Raw genomic sequence first — 20,448 nt, 5'->3', positions numbered from 1 at the left:
TCATAACCTACAACTCTCAACCATGTCCTTTCAAACAAACAAAACCAGCAGTACAGAAATATCTGTAGTTTCTCTAAAGGATTTGTTCTTAAAATGTGGTCTTTATATCATAAGATCAGCATCACCTGGGAATTTGTCTGAAATGCAAATTCTCATGCTCTAGCTTCAATCAACACAAACCAACTTGCAAAGCAGGGCCCAGAAATGTTTTAATAAGCCTTTTAGATTATTCTGAGACACACTAAACAAACAAACAAAAAAGTCAAGCCCTCAGCTCCAGAACCCTGCACAAGCTACGTCTGTTCAAAAATGACATCCTTCCTTCTCACACCATCCAACTAGCTGACTTCTAATTCATCTTTCAGGAAGCTTTCACTAATTCCCAAGTCTTAGTATAACTATCTCTTAATCATTTGATAACATTTATTACATATCTGACTGTTTACTTATCTCTATCCCTCTCCTCCAGCAGACTGATAATTCCCGGAGATCAAGGAATTGACTATATTTTACCTACTTTTGTATTCCTAATGTATACCAATGGGGTACATTATCATAAAGAAATACTGTACTCAGGCAGAAAATTAAAGAAGGTAACCACTTTGGGGGTCATGCAAGTAAGAGCTTGAACTGACATAACTCTGAGGCCAAGTGTCTCCATAAGTTTTCTACGATAATGTCTCATTTGTATTACCAATAATTCAGTAGAAGTTCTTATGAGTCAATAATTCATAGTAACAAGTTTTCATAGATGTTGTACCTTATCTGTACTAGTCTCGAACTTACTGATCTAAATATATCCTGAATATACTATTTTGATATCTAATAACACCTCAAAATTAACATATGAAAACCTGAAATCTTAAAATCCTTTGAAAATTTTTTTTCTCTCATTCCTTTCCTCATCTCAGTAAACAATAGCTATTTCTCTCACTCTAATCCATTTATATTTCCTTAGTGTTATCTTCACAAAATATCCTGAATCCAACAATTCCCATCTCCTCCCTTCACCATCCTCCTAAAACTAGTCACACCAGGTTTCCATTTTTGCTTGGTTCTGGTTTCCTCTCTCCTGAGCAGTAAAAATGATCCTTTTAAAAGGATCACTTTATTTTTTAAATCTTCAAGTAGTTTCTCGATATATTTTATCTAACCTCTCTATCATGGCCTGACTGTCCAAATTTATCTTCCCTAGCTCACTCAGCTCCAGCCACACTCGCTCTCTTAATTTTCCTGAGACATGGAAAGTATGCCCCATCAGGAATTACAATTACTGTTCCCTTGATTTGATACACTCTACATCTAGTTATTTGTATGGCTCCCTCCCTCTACTCATATATGGGCTTTGAAAGATCATAATAGCCTCTTATACTACCATTATAAACTAGTATCACACTCTATCCTTTTGTTCACTTCCATTCCTGTAACCTCCTTCCCATGTCCATACATTATCTGCTTTGTTTGACCTTCTCATCTATCAGTGTATGAAATACTTACGTATATTGTCCCTCTAGAATGTAAACTACATGAGCAAGGGACTTTGTTCATGGCTTTGTTTTTCCACAGCTATTTCCCTACACCTAGGAATTTCTGCATAATTGATTTAAACAAAATGTCTATCGATGACCCAATTAAATTATGTTCTCAAGATTTTTTTCTATATAATAGGAGTATAAATCAAACAAAAAAACCCCTTACACAGTAATTTTTTAGTACCTCTTAATGAATATAATTTAAATAAAAATACTTACTTTCATCTGATTTTACCACCCACCAATCAGATGGACGCCTGGAAAGCCTATGACTTCTCATGACAGCAATAGTCACTTCTTCGGGTACAAGTTTATTCTTCTTGGACTCACTTGAAAAATGCTTCTTTCTAGATTCTTCCTTATTGTTTTTGGTGCCTCTATTTATTTTCCTATCTCCTAAAATTAAAAAACAAAAATAGAACTTATTAAATTGAGCCTATAGACGTCATCTCAAGTTTTTAAAATTTACATGTTTTTAAGATTTCTAACTTTCTGATTAAATGCAAGCTTTCATATGGCTTGATAATTCTGATATACTACTAAACCAAAATATAAATTAGCTTACAAAAGGAAAAACATATATTGTTCCTTCTTACCACTTACCAATATCTCAAGTTAAAATAGGTAACTACTGTTTTTCATTTTGAAATAATTAATGATTTTTTACAATCTATTTTTTGGAAGATTTTAAATTATAAACCTTGAAAATAAATTATTTTGGACTATTCAGATTGGCCAAATTTATACATAGTTAAAACTGCATGTGTCATTTAATCTGTAGTCAGATACAGGATGACAGAAGAGGCAAGAAAAATTCAAAACACAACAAGTCTGGCATTGCTGGTTTTGATGATGCTGGAGGATCATGAGCCAAGGAATATACGTGTCAAGAAGAAAAGGCAAGGAAACAGATTCTCTTGCAAGGTCACCAGAAGGAAATACAGTTCCACCAACACATTGGTTTTAGCCCAGTGAAACTTCTGACCTATAGTACTATAAGTTACTAAATATGTGTTGTTTTAAGATACTAAGTGTATGGTAATTTTTTAAAACAGAAAATTCACAATAACTAAACTATGGAACCAACCTAGGTGCCCTTCAACAGAAGAAGGGATAAAGAAAATATAGTACATATCACAATGGAATATTTCTCAGCCATAAAGAAGAATGAAGGGGAGGTTCACTGGATTGAACAGGAAGAATGGGGGTGGGGCAGTGAAGAAAATTACAACTGGTAGAGTGATGAAACAGAACATCATATTCACAGAACAATCTAGACAGGACAACGTGTTAAAGTGTGTAGGTACTCAATAAATGTATAATATTTCAACTACAGGAACCATTCTTCAAGTATATATCCTTCATATATTATCTTCTCTTAAGAAATCATGGATTGATCAAAATTCTCTACTTTAAAATTTTGTAAAATCATATTCTGCTTAAGGGAATAGTTAAGATAAAAACTTTCTTATAATATCACCATTAGATTAGTCAGATTCTTAAAATGGCCAACAAATTATTAGAAACTAAAGGAAATTAAAAAAAATAAAGAACACATATGATAAAATGACTATAGGACATGGCCAACATTTACAAAAGGGGTCCTCAAAATAGAAAAGGTAGTTTTTTCCACCTCTACTTCAAGCAGAATAAAGAAAGGCAAACAGACAAAACTTGTAAACTACTACTTTGGATAATATACAGTCTGTCTTACAGAGTATACCAAAAGAGCACAAAAATTAAATAATTCGGGGCTGGGGATGTGGCTCAAGTGGTAGCGCGCTCGCCTGGCATGCGTGCGGCCCGGGTTCGATCCTCAGCTCCACAGACAAAGATGCTGTGTCCGCCAAATACTGAAAAATAAATATTAAAAAAAAAAAATTAAATAATTCATTGATAACCTTAATAAACTGGATTCTTTTTACAAAAATAACCTTTTTTTGAGAGAGAGAGAGAGAGAGAGAGAGAGAATTTTTTTTAATATTTATTTTTTAGTTTTCAGCGGACACAATATCTTTGTTTGTATGTGGTGCTGAGGATCGAACCCGGGCTGCACGCATGCCAGGTGAGCGCACTACCGATTGAGCCACATCCCCAGCCCAAAAAATAACCTTTAATATTATATTCCAATATATTCTTTCTCACCTCTGTATTTGCAATATCATGTAGTCATCTAGAATTTTTAGGTACATACACAATTCTGGTTAGTCAACAGCATTTTCTGGTTAGCTATTTTTTTCCACTCAGCATTGAAAATATGTTCACATTTTAAAATATTTCTTAGCAGAACTGAAAAAATAGGAGCTGTATAGTAGGACAGTTCCTGGACAAGATTTATTTTAATCTTTTTTCAGTGTTATTTCCTCCTTTACAGGATTGTCAAGAAGGATTAAATTACATTATATACATTTATAAAGGTGCCCAATAAATTTGCTAGTGTTTTTTCTTCCATTAACTGTTCTTAAGAGAATTCAATTCTATGACCCCTTTTCTATTAACTGAAAGTGTTACAAAGAACATAAACTGAGGGGCTGGAGTTGTGGCTCTGTGGTAAAGCGCTTGCCTAGTATGTGAGGCACTGGGTTCAATTCTCAGCACTGCATATAAATAAAGTAAAGGTCCACTGACAACTAAAAAATATTTTTAAAAAATGCCCTTGATTTCATTATCCTCTATTTAAAAAAAAGAAGAAGACTATAAACTGACCTTTTCTTCATGACTAAGTGTAATTACAAATCCCAATCACTAAACAATGATGATATATTAAGGAGAGCAGCCACATTCTCAGATAGTATAGGACAATTCCAGTTTATACTTATTGTCCTGACATTCTCATTCATAAAAGTAGCCTCATTAGGATGATAAATTATAGGACCACCTAAGATACAAATACCCACTGTGATCTTGGTTAGATAATTGTTTTTTGGGCCTCCACGTTCATTTTGTACATGTAAGTACATTTATCTGTTGGTCTATAGACCCCACTAAAATGATACTGTTAACAGTAGAAATTATGTTTCAGTAATCTTTTTGATTTTCATACCAAAACTGTCTGGCACTTAATAACATATAAATTAGTGAATGATAGAAGAGCATGTATGTAGCCCACACTATACTGATAAACAGTGGGTATATTGGGTATAATAGGTTTTACCCCATTTATATTTTAATACTCTTAAGAATTTGATTCTGGGGGCTGGGGATGTGGCTCAAGCGGTATCGCGCTGGCCTGGCATGCGTGTGGCCCGGGTTCGATCCTCAGCACCACATACCAACAAAGATGTTGTGTCCGCCGAAAACTAAAAAATAAATATTAAAAAAAAAAATTCTCTCTCTCTCTCCTCTCTCACTCTCCCTTAAAAAAAAAAAAAAAAAATTTGATTCTGTTTCACTTGTGTTTTAAAAACTAATCTTTGCCTTTTATTCTTCCCTCTATATGTGATAGGATCTTAGAAACTAAACAAAAATTAAAGTTGAAATTAAATTATACATAATATAAATGGATTCTAAAAATGAACCTGTAGAATTTTGAAACTCTCTGTAGATTTAGATTTACTTTGCCTACTTCCCAAAGCTACACAGGGATGTTAAAAATGTAAATTATAAAATAATATTCAGTTAATATTTAATGTAAATACTTACCCACAGGTAGTGTAGGTGTTTTGAATATATTATCATTTCTCGTCCCTTCACAATCTTCTCCATTTCTGTCTAAATTTTTTTGCAACTTGTCTTGAGCAGAGTGTGACATATTTACATTTTTATCTTTAGACTGTTCCAGATCAAGCTGTTCTTTAACTACGTTGGCCTTAAATTTTCTTCTCTGATTTTGTTTTATTGGCCTTTTGTTTTCAGATGGTTTTTTGACATTTTCAGAAGAGATTTCATATTTTGTAGATCTGTCATTATTTTCCAAATCATCTGTCAAAGAAGAACTTGTATCCACTTTTTTTTCATCACAGGGTTGAAATTTCTGTTCTGGATGAGCTTTATGCAAATGCTGGTCACTTCTCAAAGTGTTAGGTGATACACTTCGATGTTTTTCTCTTGACTTCTTACCTTGAAGGACTGAAGTGCTCTCAGCAGGGGATATTGTGGGTTGTTTCAGAGATCCACCCTTTCTTGGTATTGTAATCCAAGATCCACTGGCAAAACTTCTATCTGACTCATCAATTACAAATTCATCTTCTAACAACTTCATATCATTTGGAGGAGATGAATGAGGTGGAGCAGTCACTATATGCTTAACAATGGGACTAAAACAGGATTATTATTTTAACAGCTTAAAAAGATGAAGTTTTATCTTTGTTTACTGAAGAAAATTATATAAGAAATAAAATCTACATATCTGTTAAAAGAGCAGTTCATACTTCTCCTCAATTTTCCCTTAATTTTATAAATCCTTCCTTTTAAATGATCACTCTCATTTATGCCACTAACAGGATCATAAAAATTTAGAGATGGCAACTAATTTGATGCCCCCCAATATAAACTAAAAAATGAAACCCAGATGAGAAATCATAACCCAGAAACATTAACTTATAATCCAAAAAGATGATAGTGTATGTATACATAAACATATACACAGAGAAACACACATAATATTTTATTAAATTATAAGTTTAAACAGATGCCTTTTGGGGTCTGAATTTCTTCATATTGACAGTATTATTTCTGAAAAACCTCCAAATCTAATATTTTAATTGAACTCTACTAAATTATAAGGGACTAATTTCTTCTAATTTTTTTCATATCCCAAAGGACTTCATACATAGAACCACCAAATATAATGTAAAAATTCATCCCAAGTTTGAATATTTCACACATGTTCACGTACATTTCAGTACTATAATCATAACTGGATGATATTTAAAGGCAGCATAAGCACAAATGGAATCTAATAATGTTTGCGTATTCTAGCCCTCTTTTTCCACATCCCAACCTAACTTGTTATATTATATAAATATTGTCATAATTTCCCACATTTAGTGCTATAAAAGGATAACAAAACAATTTGAAAATTTTAACTACAATCCCAATCTAACATTAAGTACAATCTACAATCTAATATTAACTCTAATACAATCTAATTATTCAAAGGATAGTAAGCTGATGGATTCATCTTAGATTTCCCTGCTTTTATGGTAACAGACTTGAGTAAACCACAGGCTTTAATGAGATATGCAAAATCAAAACTTAGGATAAACTCCAAAGCTGGCATACACACTCCTGGTTTCCGCCTTTTTCAATTGGATAAGGATGCTTACTTAATGTTTAGTCAAAGCAGAAGCAAAGGTAGAATAGAAGAAAAAGATTACCTTTCTTTCCCTTTTTATTAGAGGATTCTAAGATAAAATTCCTTCTCTACTCTTCTTATCTCATACTCCTAATAAATCTTATAAAATAGAGAATGTTAATACACTGTCTGCTGGTTGTAGAGTTTTACAGATATATGTAATTAGAAAACTGTGTAAAAACTAACATAGTAGTACATGTATACAATGCAATGTCACTCAGCCACGAAGAAAATTACATTATGGCATTTGCCAGTACATGGATGGAACTGGAGACTATCATGATAAGTCAAGTAAGCCAATCCCAAAACCTGAAGGCCAAATGTTTTCTCTAATATGCAGATGATGACTCACAATGGGGGTGTGTGTGGGGGGGAGTACCAGATTGGACAGGGAGGAGTGAGTGAGAAGGGAGGGGGATGGAGATGGGAAAGACAGTAGAATGAATGGGACATAACTTTCCTAAACTAATATATGAATACACCACCAGTGTAACTCCACATCATGTACAATCACAAAAATGGGAAGTATCATGGTTTAGATGTGAGGTGTCCCCCAAAGGCTCATGTGTGAGACAATGTAAGAAGGTTCAGGAGAAATGACTGGGTTGTGACTCTTTTTTTTTTTTTTTAAAGAAAGAGTGAGAGAGAGGGAGAAAGAGAATTTTAATATTTATTTTTTAGTATTTGGCTGACAGAACATCTTAGTTTGTATGTGGTGCTGACTCTTAACCCAATCAGTGAATTAATCGCCCAACAGGGATTAACTGAGTGGTAACTGAAATAGAAGGGTGTGTGGCGGGAAGATGTGAGGATTGGGGGCACGGGTTTGGGGTATATGTTTGTATCTGGCAAGTGGAGATCTCTCTCTCTTTCTGTTTCCTGACCATCATGTGAGCTGCTTCCCTCTGCCACACTCTTCCACCATGATGTCCTGCCTCACCCAGCTTTGAGGAATGGAGCAGGACTTCTATGGACTAAGACCTCTGAAAACATGAGCCCTGAGATAAACTTCTTCTCCTCTACACTTGTTCTGGTTGGGTCTTTTAGTCACAGCGGTGAAAAAGCTTACTATAACAGGAAGTTACACTCATGTATGTATGATTTGTCAAAATACATTCTACTGTCATGTATAACTAAAAAGAACAAAAAAATTTAAAAAAAGAAAATTGCATTTATGTTAGCAACAAATTAAAAAATATATATATATATATATATATATAAAACACGAATAAAAGACCACAATGACTGAATACCCAATGGATATATTGTTTTTCCTACTTTTAAGTAAATAATCAAACTGTTACAAATAAATACAACTTGATTTATAGTATATTATTTGTAACATCTATTAGTTTTTGTATATAAAGAAGTAAAGCAAAGAATTTTTAAATGAAGTCTTTCCAACTAGCCGATTAAGAACTGCCAAATTTGTTCCCCTTCTACTTCAAAGGATTTCCATCTAGCCAGTTATTCAAACCAAAGATACCCTAAGGAAACAACTTTGACACTATTAAAGTTCAGAATAGGCCACGATTACTTCTGACTAAGTGAGAAAGACTTTGGGGCCTTTGAGCTGCAAGAAGTTAGTTGGTCATGAGGAAATGCAAGAAACACAAACAGAAGGAAGACCATAAGTAAAAGCAGTGATACTAGAAAGCACAGGAAATAATGACTTGCTACATTTGGCTCTAGCAAGTAAACTCCCTTTATTTACTAGTTTATCAAAAAGGACATTAAAAAACACATAATTACCCTTTCAAACGCTATAACTAACCCCAAGTGTAACATATTTGTCTCAATTGGTGGGGAACACATGCATGTAAGTGATAGTGTGTGTGTGTGTGTGTGTGTGTGTGTGTGTGTGTGTGTGTGTAACTGGGAAATTATGGGAACAGAGACTGAACAAAATGGGAATTTCATTTATTGATTCAACATGTTTTTATAAAAAACATCCTAATATGTTGATAAGTACTCTAATAGACTGAACAGAAAATACAAAAGAACTCTAAACTCCTGGAATGGGAGACTTAAATCTTAACTAAAAATACATACCTAAAATTGCAAAACTATAATATGAAGCAAGCAACTATCTAAACAAAACAAAACAATAAAGTAAAACTTTAAAAATGTAGAAGTCTAGTACAGACCTTAAAAAGAAACAGCAATTAGCAGATGAAAAAGGAAAAAGCTATGGCAAAGCAAACACATATGCAAATATTTAAGACCAAGAAGATAAAAACAGATAATTAGGGAGGGTGAAATACCAGCTGAAATTTGTTCTATGGACCAATACTTCTCAATCCTGACTGACATTATTTATATAAATGTGAAGCCAGGGTTAAAATCACTACACAGATATTTCAAAATCAAGGAAGGTCTTTGATCCATTTTTCCCCATTGTCCCAGATGTGGAATACCTATGAAGACTTAAATATAGCATACAGTATATAATGCAATGATATAATATTATTATACAATAATAATGTTAATAATAATAATAACATTAATGTAGCAATATAAGCTCTATATTATGATTTCCAAACCCTTTTAATGCACCTGTGTCAATTTCATTGAAATATCTGAAGAAATTAAAAGTTGGGACTTAGTGGGTTAAATAGAAATGAACACATTAAATTTATTTTAGGACTATCATTTTACTGACACAGAAGAAATAGAAAAAAGATTTAAAATCTGAAATAGTGAAATACAAGTAGTCTTATATAATTCTATTTATAAATACTGTCTTCATTTTTTGATATCACAAACCAGAAAGAAATGATGAGCCAGAGCAATGAGAACTGAATAAACTCATTATTTTTTTCATATCTAATTTAGTGTCTATTAAAGAATGGTTTGGGGAGTGATTTACTGGTTTAAAAAATGAAAAAATTAGTGCTGGGATTGTGGCTCAGCAGTAGAGCCCTTGCCTAGCACGTGTGAGGTACTGGGTTCAATCCTTAGCACCATATAAAAATAAATAAAATAAAGATACTGTGTCCAACTACAACTAAAAAATACATTTTTAAAAAATGAAAAAATTACCTCTATAGAGCAGGCAAAATTTCAATAAAAATTTGCATTAGTTAGCAACCTGGGTGGCTAAGGCAGGAGAATCCTGAGTTTGGGGCCTGGGGCCAGTCTAAGCAATGTAACAAGACCCCATCTCAAAAAATAAAATAAAATTTTAATCAATTAAATGATTTATTTCTAGATAAATAACAGTAGGAATTTGAAGATATGGTTCATAGAATAGAAAAGGAAAAAAAAAAGTCTCAAAGGACAGTTTCTTAATAACTCACCTGAATTCACTTTTTCTTCTTACAGTTTCTAAAAACAATGTTGAAAAGCTCTTTTTAGTTTGTGGTTGAATTTCATGTTCCAAATCCTGTACACTTTTCTGAAATGTTTCTGATGGCTTCCTTTCTTGTTGTCCTTCTGGTATTTTATTCTCTACTTCTGATACTTTATTCTCTATTTCTACTTTTTTAAAAATATCTTTATCTTCAAAGTTTAACCTAAAAGGGCAAGAGAAAAACAAGCTAAGTGCACCCATAAACTCTGTTATTTGAGTCTTACTGAACTTACAGTATTGGTACAGACCACTTATGAAATTTTGCACTGAGCCTTACAATGGTTAAATTATTAACCAAGAAAATGTGTAGCTTAGAACACTGGTTCTCAGAGTACTGTGACAGACTAGACTTTAAATAGTAAAGTCTTAGAATATTCAGACAAAAATATTAAGACTTAACTCCTTAGCTCCAGGAAACACATAAGACAGATCAGATATTAGATTCATTGTAAAAGCCTACAATAACAAAGGATCTTAAACAACCTACTTTTCTTCCTAAAGGTCAAAGGGACTCCAAGAAATGGAACTAGATTTACAACAATTCATCTACAATAACACACACTCTTTCCTAGCCCAGAAATGACCTAATATGTACCTACATTTGCAATTTTAAATAATATAGTAGGGATAGGTTGTTCTTTAGGAAGTTATAGAAAACTTACAACAGAACAATAATTTTCCGGAGACTATAAAAAGGTTTACTTCCTCACTTCTCTCAAGTAAACTTTTAAGGTCTTCCTTATCAATCATAAAATGAAGATATAGAAAACAGATATTGTTTTTCTCATGACATGTTAAAACCCATTAATAATCACTGCAAAACTACATGGAAGACCGAATTACCACTATTTAATAATAAAATACTATTTACAAATAGTAAAATTTTTAAAGCATGATTACTACTATTTAAGTAAAGATTACCTTTTTTTGGTTTTAAGAGAAATCTCTGTACTTGAAGACAGCATATTTAATGAATTTCCAAAAGTATAAGTCTCTCTCTTTTGAGCAAGAGATGAACTAGTATTTTGTGATACAGATGTTTTTGCATCCAAAAGAACAGCAGGTGAGCCAACAGATAAGTAAAATTCTTCCTCAGCTTCACTAGGATGGTCACTTGGTTTTTTACTTGACATTTTTTTCAAGTCGGGTGTATTTCTAGAAACAATATCAGTTGCCAGGATTTTCTGAAGAACTTCATGGCCCTGTACTAGAAGAAAATTATACAAGGATTCTTGTTCACTAAAATAGTATTAGAATTAAAGGTGCAATATTTTAATTAGAAGTTTCCAGAAGACTGTTTTCAGAACATATTCATAATCAAAGACATGATTAAAATACAAAAATACTTTAAAAGTTCTAATTATCAATTAATGAACTAAACTTGTTATCTAAAGCTCTGAAAAGACAGAAATACTCAAAGAAAATTCTCAAGTTTATTGATAACATCTCAAAACATGAATAAATCTATGAAAAGCTAAAATAATAAAGTAACCTAGAGTAATCACAAAGATTCTTCTATCTTTAGCTAAAAGCTAGTAAGCAAGGACAATTAAAGACCATACACATACACACACACAAGATACACAGTTTGCATAAAGCAATTCATATTTATGTGTGTACATATGAAGATGGTGCCTATGTATATATACATAAACATGAATTTACAAACACATATGTATATTCTTCCTTAATCCTCAATTTTCAAATATCAAGGAAAAAGAATGGCTGGGTAGCATTCATAATTCATAATTCATACCATAGAAAACAAAGCCTAAAAACTTAAAGTACAACCAAAAAGGGCTGTTGGGGGGCAGGGGATGTGGCTCAAGTGGTAGCGCGCTTGCCTGGCATGCATGCGGCCCGGGTTCGATCCTCAGCACCACATACAAAGATGTTGTGTCCGCCGAAAACTAAAATAAATAAATATTAAAATTCTCTCTCTCTCTCTCTTTAAAAAAAAAAAAAAAAAGGGCTGTTGGTTCTGGAATGAGATAGCATCTACTTGTTTCTCCCTGTAAGTATCACTAAATTCATTAGAAACTATCCGTCAATCAACAATAACAGGACTCTCAAAGCTGGGAGAAAGAAGGCAGACTCAACTAGCAACCTCAAGACTTAAACCATTAAGGCCCAAGCTTTCAATTCTGTGAATATTTCAACAAAACTGACATAGGTGCATTAAAATAGGTTGGAAATCATAATCTAGAGACTATATACATAATTATATTAATTAATAATATTAATTCAACATAATCATATAATTATTCTCATCATGGAATTATATATTTACTATTACATATTAAAGTCTTTATAGGTGTTCCAGATCTGAGAAGATAGGACAAAATAGGTTAAAGAACAACAAACAATGCAGTAAATCTTTTTGGTTTCCTGTTTATCTGTCACACACTTCTGGACTGGGCCATGAAGAGGCATGCAACCCAGATCAACAGTAGGCAAAAGGGGAAAGAGGAAATTCACATTCTCTAAATAAGGAAAACACAACAGAGACTAGTGGGAAATCTCAACCCTCTACAACATAGTCCAAGGGGTACTCCATTCTGTTTACTGTGGCACAGCAACAAAGCCATGGACTGTGCTATAGAACAACAGTAGAGAAGGAAAGCCCCTATCAACTTAGGTCCCATTCCAACAATCAGTGGTGACAAGAAGTATGACCCATAAACACTGCAGAACAGTGAAACTTCTGTTGTTTCTAGCCTCTACTTCACATTCTAAGTTAATATTTAATGTGTACCACACTTCACAGCCAAGGCAGTTAGACAGTTTAATCTGAGGGAAGAACAACATTTAAGAAAGTCTAGCATACCCCATAAGGAGACCCAAGCCTAGCAGTTTCTGACTGCAATCTACCATGAATAACAGGACATCAGGAGGCTCAAGAAAGTACTTTACACCCACCCCAGAGACATTTTAAACCTATGAACATGAATTGAACTAGAATTCTAAAATCATCAGAAAATGAAGCAGAACAAAATACCACTGCTAGGAATAAAGACCACACAAGTAAGGAAGAACCTACACATTAAAACAAAACAAGTCAACTATGTGTTATAACAACAGACTTAAATGTGATCAAAAATTTACTAACCTAAAAACCCAAATATCCAAAATACAATAAAAATGATTCATTAACATACAAAAAAGAACAGAATAAAACATAATCTGAACAAGAAAATAAAGGGATGAGATCTATTAGATGTTGGAATCATTTAACGATATTTAAAAGTAGATACCATAAAATGTTTTAACAATTACAATGCTCCTGAAATAAAAGACAGAAACTCCAGAGTTAACAGAAAATAACTGTTAGTGATAATGTGAAGAAATTAGAACCCATAATCACTGCCAGTAGAAATATAAAATGATACCAAGAAAATACAATAGATTTTTTAAAAATTAAAAATAGCCAGGCATGGAAGTACACACCTATAATTCCTGATACTGGGGAGGCTCAGACAGGAGGAGTACAACCTTAACTATTTAGCAAGACCTTGTCTAAAAGTTTAAAAATTTTAAAAACTGGGGATGTAAACCAGTGGGGTAAGACACCCTAGGTTCTATTCCCAGTACTGCAAAAGAAATTTTTTTAAAAAATAAGTAAAAATAAAAATAGATTTGATAATAGTATGAAAGTTGAAAAAGTTTTTCTAGTTATTAGATCTGCATAGTAAATAACTCTCTATAACATGGTCACATAAAATCACCACTTAGGTTCATGGAGCCGATGGGCCACAAATCTGGCAGGCCCAATAAGTGTACTTTATCTCTGCTCCCACAGGGCCTAGAGTCATGCTCCTAAGTCTGGGGCCAGAAATCATCTGAAAACTTGCTTAAATGTCTGATACCTGATTCTAGCTAGAGGCTGGGTGCCTATTTCTTACCATATGGACTTTCATCCACAAAGGACAAATGTGAAAAGAGAAAAGAGAGAAATAGGGATTTTGATATCTCTAACAAGCAAGCCAAGGAGAGTCATACAGCCTTTGATAACCTAATCTTGGAAGTTGATAATATTACATATTCCATATTCAATACAGGATATATAGAAACAATCTCATTGAAGTGGGCTGGGGAAAATGATGCTGACCTTTTGGGAGCTACCACACAGAAGTGAGCATAGACCCTTAGCCTTGAGCGACAGAGACTGGTTTTCTGCTGCGTGCTGAAACAGGTGGATCTCACCTCCTCTCAGCAGGGGAATGATACTCTGGGAGTGGGCGTCACCCAATGAAACTGGACTACACCCCGCTGAAACCCAATCTCTATTCTCATTTGGGTTGAATGTCTTTCTCCCCAATTAAATAGAGGATTTTCAGGTGGCTCGCTCTCTCTTTTTTCAATGGACCCTTAAAGTCAAGAGACATCCCTGATTCCTGCAAGCAAAAGATATTTCTGTGTGTTGTTTGCTTCTTTCGTCATTTTCTTAAGTTATTGGTGCAGCCAGCTCTTGTGAACCCAGCTCAATTCACCATTCCGGGTAGACGGCAACACTGACCAAAGCAAATTTAGAAATGAGTGCAATCTACAAGACCAAAGGCAGTGACTATATAAGTTCTATAGTTTGGTTGATTAAAATGATTTCCATAGGGTGTGAGTCAACAATTATGATATGGTTATATATGTAAAATTTAAAAACTAAATGAATGAATGGTAAATGATGTATGCCAGGCTTTTCACTCATGGAATGGGTACTTACAAACATAGGAATATACAAAATAATCCACAACAATTCATTCAAGTTGGAGACATCAGTATAGACTCAGATTCAGTTTTTTTAAAAAAAATCCGTTTAAAAAAAAATATTCTTCCTTGAAGAAATGGATATCTCTACAATCTCTACAATAGAGTCAGCAAATACTTAAGATAAATCTGGAGCATCTTGTAGCTCCAGAAAATAATAATGTACTAAAAAACAACAACAAAAATGGGGTATAGCAAAGGTACACACAAGCTAATGAAAGCTAATGGTCAAAGCTATCACAATTTGTATAACAAAATTAATAAATGCTATTGGACTATAAATCAAAGTATAAAATAAAGTTCTTACCTCAAAAAGTAGAAAAAAAGAGCAAGACAAACACAAGCCAAGCAAAGGAAAAGAAAAACAGTAGAAGCCAATGAAATTGACAACAGGAAAACTATACAAAAAATTAATGAGGGCTGGAGATGTGGCTCAGCGGTAGCGCGCTCCCTGGCATGCGTGCGGCCCGGGTTCGATCCTCAGCACCACATACCAACAAAGATGTTGTGTCCGCCGATAACTAAAAAATAAATATTAAAAAAAATTCTCTCTCTCTCTCTCTCTCTCTCTCTCTCTCCTCTCTCACTCTCTCTTTTAAAAAAAATTAATGAAACAAAAAGATAGTTCTTTGGAAAAAATTAATAAAATTGATAAACCTCTATCAAAATTGACAAAGATTAAAAAAAAAAGGAATCAACATCTGGAAGAAAACAGGGTATATCACAACAGATCCTGTAGCCTCTGAAAAGATAATAGGATAATGCTATGACAACCTTAAGCTCATAAATTAAAGTTATAAGAAATTGATGAATTCCTTAAAATCTACAAAAATATAAAAGTTTAGCCAACATGAAATAGATAACCTAAAAAGACCTATAACTATTACAGAATTAAATTTGTAGTTTAGAAGCTCTTAAAAAAGAAATTTCCTCAATCTGGTGATTTCATTGGAGAATATTACAGAAAACATTCAATGAATTAATACCCATTTGACAGTCTCTCTTAGAAAAGGAAATAATTTCCAATTCATTTAAGGCAAGTACTACCTTCTACCCAAACCATACAAACAGCATTTAAAAAATAAAACTATAGATCAACACTTCCAATAAACTTGTATGCAAAAATCCTCAAAAAATTTTCAACAAATCATACCCAACAACAGGTATGTAAAAAGCAGTAATGCACACATGATAACTGACATTTATAGTATAACAAGAGCAAACGTTTTCAAGTGTCTACAAATCATTGATGAAGACAGATAACATCCTGTGTCATAAAATAAATTTTCACAAACTTTAAAGAAATAAAGTCATATAGTATAGGCACTTCTAAATAACCAGTATGTTAAGGAAGTCCCAAAGGATATTAAAAAAAATATAGAAATAAGTGAAATCAATAGAAAACACCAAAATCTATAGAAATGTGGTTACAGCAGTGCTGAGAAAGAACTTTATACAAAATGCATACATTTGAAAAGGAAAGGTCTCACAAGTCAATACTACACCAAGAACAATGGACATAAAATAACAGATACCTCTCCTTATTCGATGACATAGTCAAATGGCTTTAAAAAACCTAAAATCCAGATTCGGATATTTTAATGTTTGGAATTAATTTTTTAAAAATCTTGGTGTTAGATTAAAATTTTTCTGTATTTAAAGAATTAGCCCCTTATTACTAGGAAAAGTTCTATTCAGAACAGAGCAAAAACTATAATACAGCTAGAATTAACCTTAATAAGAAATTTGGTAAGCTAAAACTAAACAGTGAGGTAGATGAGGAAGCAGGAGACAGACTAATATTTTTTAAAGTTTTTTTTTTCACTGCAAAATATAAAATAACTAGAATTCACCACTCTAGCCATCTATAAGCACAAAAATTCAGTGATATTAGCACATTCAGAGCAATATGGAGCTTTTACCATTATCTAGAACTTTTTCATCATCCAATAAAAGCTCTATACCTATGGTAACTCAGCATTACTTTTCACCAACCCCCAGCCAAAGATAAATGGTTTCAAGAGTTAAATTTTATTTCAATTGGAAATAAAATAGGAAAAGGATATGAACAGACATAGATAATTCATTATAATCTGATAAAATCATATTCCAAAAGCCAATAAACTTAAGGAAAAATATTCAGACTCAATGGCAATCATGGAAATGGACACTAAAGTAACAATGAAATTGCTTTACACCAACAGAACTATCAAAATCTTACAAAATATTAGAACAATAGTCTATCAGGTAAAAATTACTCTTACATTGTTGGATTGAAAGAAAATTTTTAACAATCTCTTCAGAAAGAACATGAAGTCATAGACACATACCCACACATGTGCTTAGACATTTTTTAATTTATGAGCACCAACAAAGGCAAGGATGGATTCTCAAAAGTTGGTTACCTCACCAGGATGATGGAGTAATGATAAGATTTTTCTTTTAAATCTTTGACTGTTCCCTCAAATGGAGTACTCTTCTAATTTGAAAAATAAAGAAAACTTAGCCAGGAAAGGTAGCACAGACCTGTAATCCCAGCAACTCAGGAGGTATATAACAACTCCTAGGCTAACCTCAGTAACTTAGTGAGACTATGTCTCAAACTACAAAAAAAAAGGGCTGGGAATGTGTGGCTCAGTGATGGAGTGCCCCTGGGTTCAATTCTTAATGGTAGCAAGTTTACTGAATAAAGGATATGGAACAAAAGAAAAAAAAAAAGAAGAAGACAAACAAAAATACTGATCATGACTTGAGATTCAAAAACACATCCATCAGTCTCTCTCTCTCTCTCTCTCTCTCTCTCTCTCACACACACACACACACACACACACACACACACACACATATATATACCAAAAACACACCACACTCATTTCTACCAAGGCTGACCCTGACCTCTTCACTTGAGCCAACACATCCTCCACCGTTGGCATTTCTAACTTTTTAGAAACTAGAAACTAGAAATTACATCTAGGCAATAACACCCACAAGGATGTAACCAACCTGATTTGTGGGCAGTTTCATTTGGTTCTATAATGTCTTGCAGAGGGGCTTCCTTCTTCCTTGAAGAAACTGGAACTGACTTTGAATGTGATTTCTAGCATAGAAGAAATACATTAGATCTACTTTATTAAATTATCAATTCGTATTAAACACATTTGTTCTTAAAATGGAAAAAAAAACATTTCAAAACAACAAACCAGTTGTTAGAGACAATATGCTAAAGTAACTTCTGGTACTGAACAAATTATGGCATATTCATCTAATATTACATATGCTAACAGTAAAACAAACCATAGTAATATGAATTGAATGAAGAAATGATTGTTTTACAAACAATTTTACAAAGTTGCAAAATTACATAATCCCATTAGGTAAAGTCCAGACAGATATAAGGAAATAGAAAATACTATATTTAGGAATTCACTCTATGCAGGAAAGAGTTAACACAGCTGAACATTTAAAGGGTCTTCTTACAGGGCTTCCTAGCTCCTACATAGCATGTGGAGACTTGGCTTTCAGAATGTTCACTCCCCTACCAACCATTCTATGGAAGCCTTGGCAGCCTAACTAGACTATCTACCTAAACTATGTGATTTATGGTAAACACCTGTTTCCTTTCTAGGTACTCTAGAATATAGAACTTTTGGGTGGAAAGAAGAGTGTTTATGGTACAAGACACCAATGAAAACAAACTGTTTCAAAAGCCTTTCCTGAGTAGAAAGACTACACACATTACTGCATTTCACTGCTGGTAACAATGAATGCACGGCCCCTTTAAGGAGCACAGAAAGCCTGCACATGAATTCCTCTATAGTCTGCCTTATGTCTCTTTCTCTTACTGACCCAACTGTGTATCCTCACTATATGGCTATAATAAATGTCAGTCATGAAGACAACTATACGCCAGTCTCGGGAGTCCTTCATGAGTGAAGCATTAATAACTCTGTATGGTAGTGAGACATCTGTCACAAGTCACAGTAGAAGTGCTGACACAGATATCAGCATACATACATATGTGCTAGAATGGAAAAGAAAATGAAATTCAAAATAGTAGTTACCTCTATGCAGAGAAGAAAAATAGGATCAGTAAAGGTATTAATACTTGTAAGATATCCATATTTCTTACACCAAGTGATGAGTCAGTTCACGTATATTATTTTTAATCTTACAAACATTACACATTATTTTGTAAACAGAAATATTCCAAGCCACGAATATTCAATGATTTCATTTCAAATATGCATATTCTCAGGAATTCAATTTATGTATACAAGGAGGTATAAACAAAGATGTTCAATGTATCACTGAGATAATAAACAGATGGAAACAACAATCGACCAACTGGGAAATAAATAACAATGGGATCACTGTATTACTGTTCACTAGATACAATATTGAACTCAACTCCACAAAGAAACAAAGGCTGGCTTTCATTTACTCTGCTCCCTCTTGAGACCTTACTAATAATTTTTTTTATTAAATGTATAAACCCAGAGGGACGAAGAGGAAAAGAAGGGACAAGAGATATCAACAACAAATTTTTGAAGGTGGAAAGCAGATTAGTGGCAACTATTCAAGACAAGAAAAAACTAAAATATGCTAGCAATGGAGAAAGCCCAGAAGCAGACAGACTCATATTTATGAAAAAAGCCCATAAAGACACTAATTAAAGGTATAACACACTTCTAAAAGAGGGATTGCAAGTGGTTCCCTCAAACATCATTGTTAAAAGCCAGCACAGAAAATTAATAACACAAAGAGCCCCTTCCCTCCTAGCCATATCAGATTAGATATTTACTCTTTTAAGTTTCAGCATCAGAGACTATGAACTCAGTAGCATAAGATGGTTAAAGGTAAGGATAATGTACTTTTTTAAAACAAGAGATATTAGGTAAGAGCATTAAAACTGCACCTTTCCCTTTGTCAACAGAGCTGAGAATACTCCTCGTCAGAATCACATCCCCAATCAGAAGCTTCTTTTGTCACAAAAATTTACCAGGCTAAGAGAAAAAAAACTATAGATATTAATACCTAGATATCCACACATCCAACAATCTATAAATTTTACTATGAATATAGAACTTCTCATCCATTTTAGTTTTCTACTCTTAAATAAAAGGAGACGGCTAAAGACCACTAGCATTTGACAAAAGGATCTTTAAAAAAAAAAAAAGGCAAAGAGCAAAGCAAACCCAAAAAAGTACTTATAGGAAACAAACTGCAAGAAGAAATTAATGTAATAAAATTTTAGATCACTAAAAAAGACATGATCCTAAAAACTTACAAAAAGGAAAAAGTAGTCACTCACAAAGAATCAAGGAATCTAAACAATAGTCTTAACAATAGGAAAAGCTGGAAAAAAAAAAGCAGCACTGTTGTAAAAGATTAAAAAATAAAATAAAGTAAAAATAATAAAGCAATGTCTTTTAAAAAAAATGTAAGGGAAAGTAATCTCCAGCCTATAAATACCACAATATAGTGGCAAAGCATTATTTAAAAACAGA

At 33.2% G+C, this 20,448-nt stretch overlaps 1 protein-coding gene across 1 annotated transcript in view; it reads right to left on the bottom strand.

Annotated features, from left to right (window-relative positions):
* Cenpc (centromere protein C) overlaps positions 1-20,448 on the bottom strand; it is a 60,162-nt gene that overhangs the window by 25,548 nt on the left and 14,166 nt on the right. Inside the window, exons 5-9 of the mRNA XM_026407782.2 lie at positions 17,945-18,038; positions 11,102-11,387; positions 10,128-10,343; positions 5,175-5,788; positions 1,752-1,928 (exon numbers count right to left, since the gene is read on the bottom strand). Coding sequence (XP_026263567.1) covers positions 1,752-1,928; positions 5,175-5,788; positions 10,128-10,343; positions 11,102-11,387; positions 17,945-18,038 — 1,387 coding nt within the window. The remainder of the gene's footprint in view (positions 1-1,751; positions 1,929-5,174; positions 5,789-10,127; positions 10,344-11,101; positions 11,388-17,944; positions 18,039-20,448) is intronic.

This window comes from Urocitellus parryii, chromosome 10 (genome assembly GCF_045843805.1).
Source record: "Urocitellus parryii isolate mUroPar1 chromosome 10, mUroPar1.hap1, whole genome shotgun sequence".
NCBI classification, from domain to species: Eukaryota; Metazoa; Chordata; class Mammalia; order Rodentia; family Sciuridae; genus Urocitellus; species Urocitellus parryii.
Note: the sequence above shows the minus strand (reverse complement) of the source record. Positions and strands in the feature narration are given on the sequence as shown.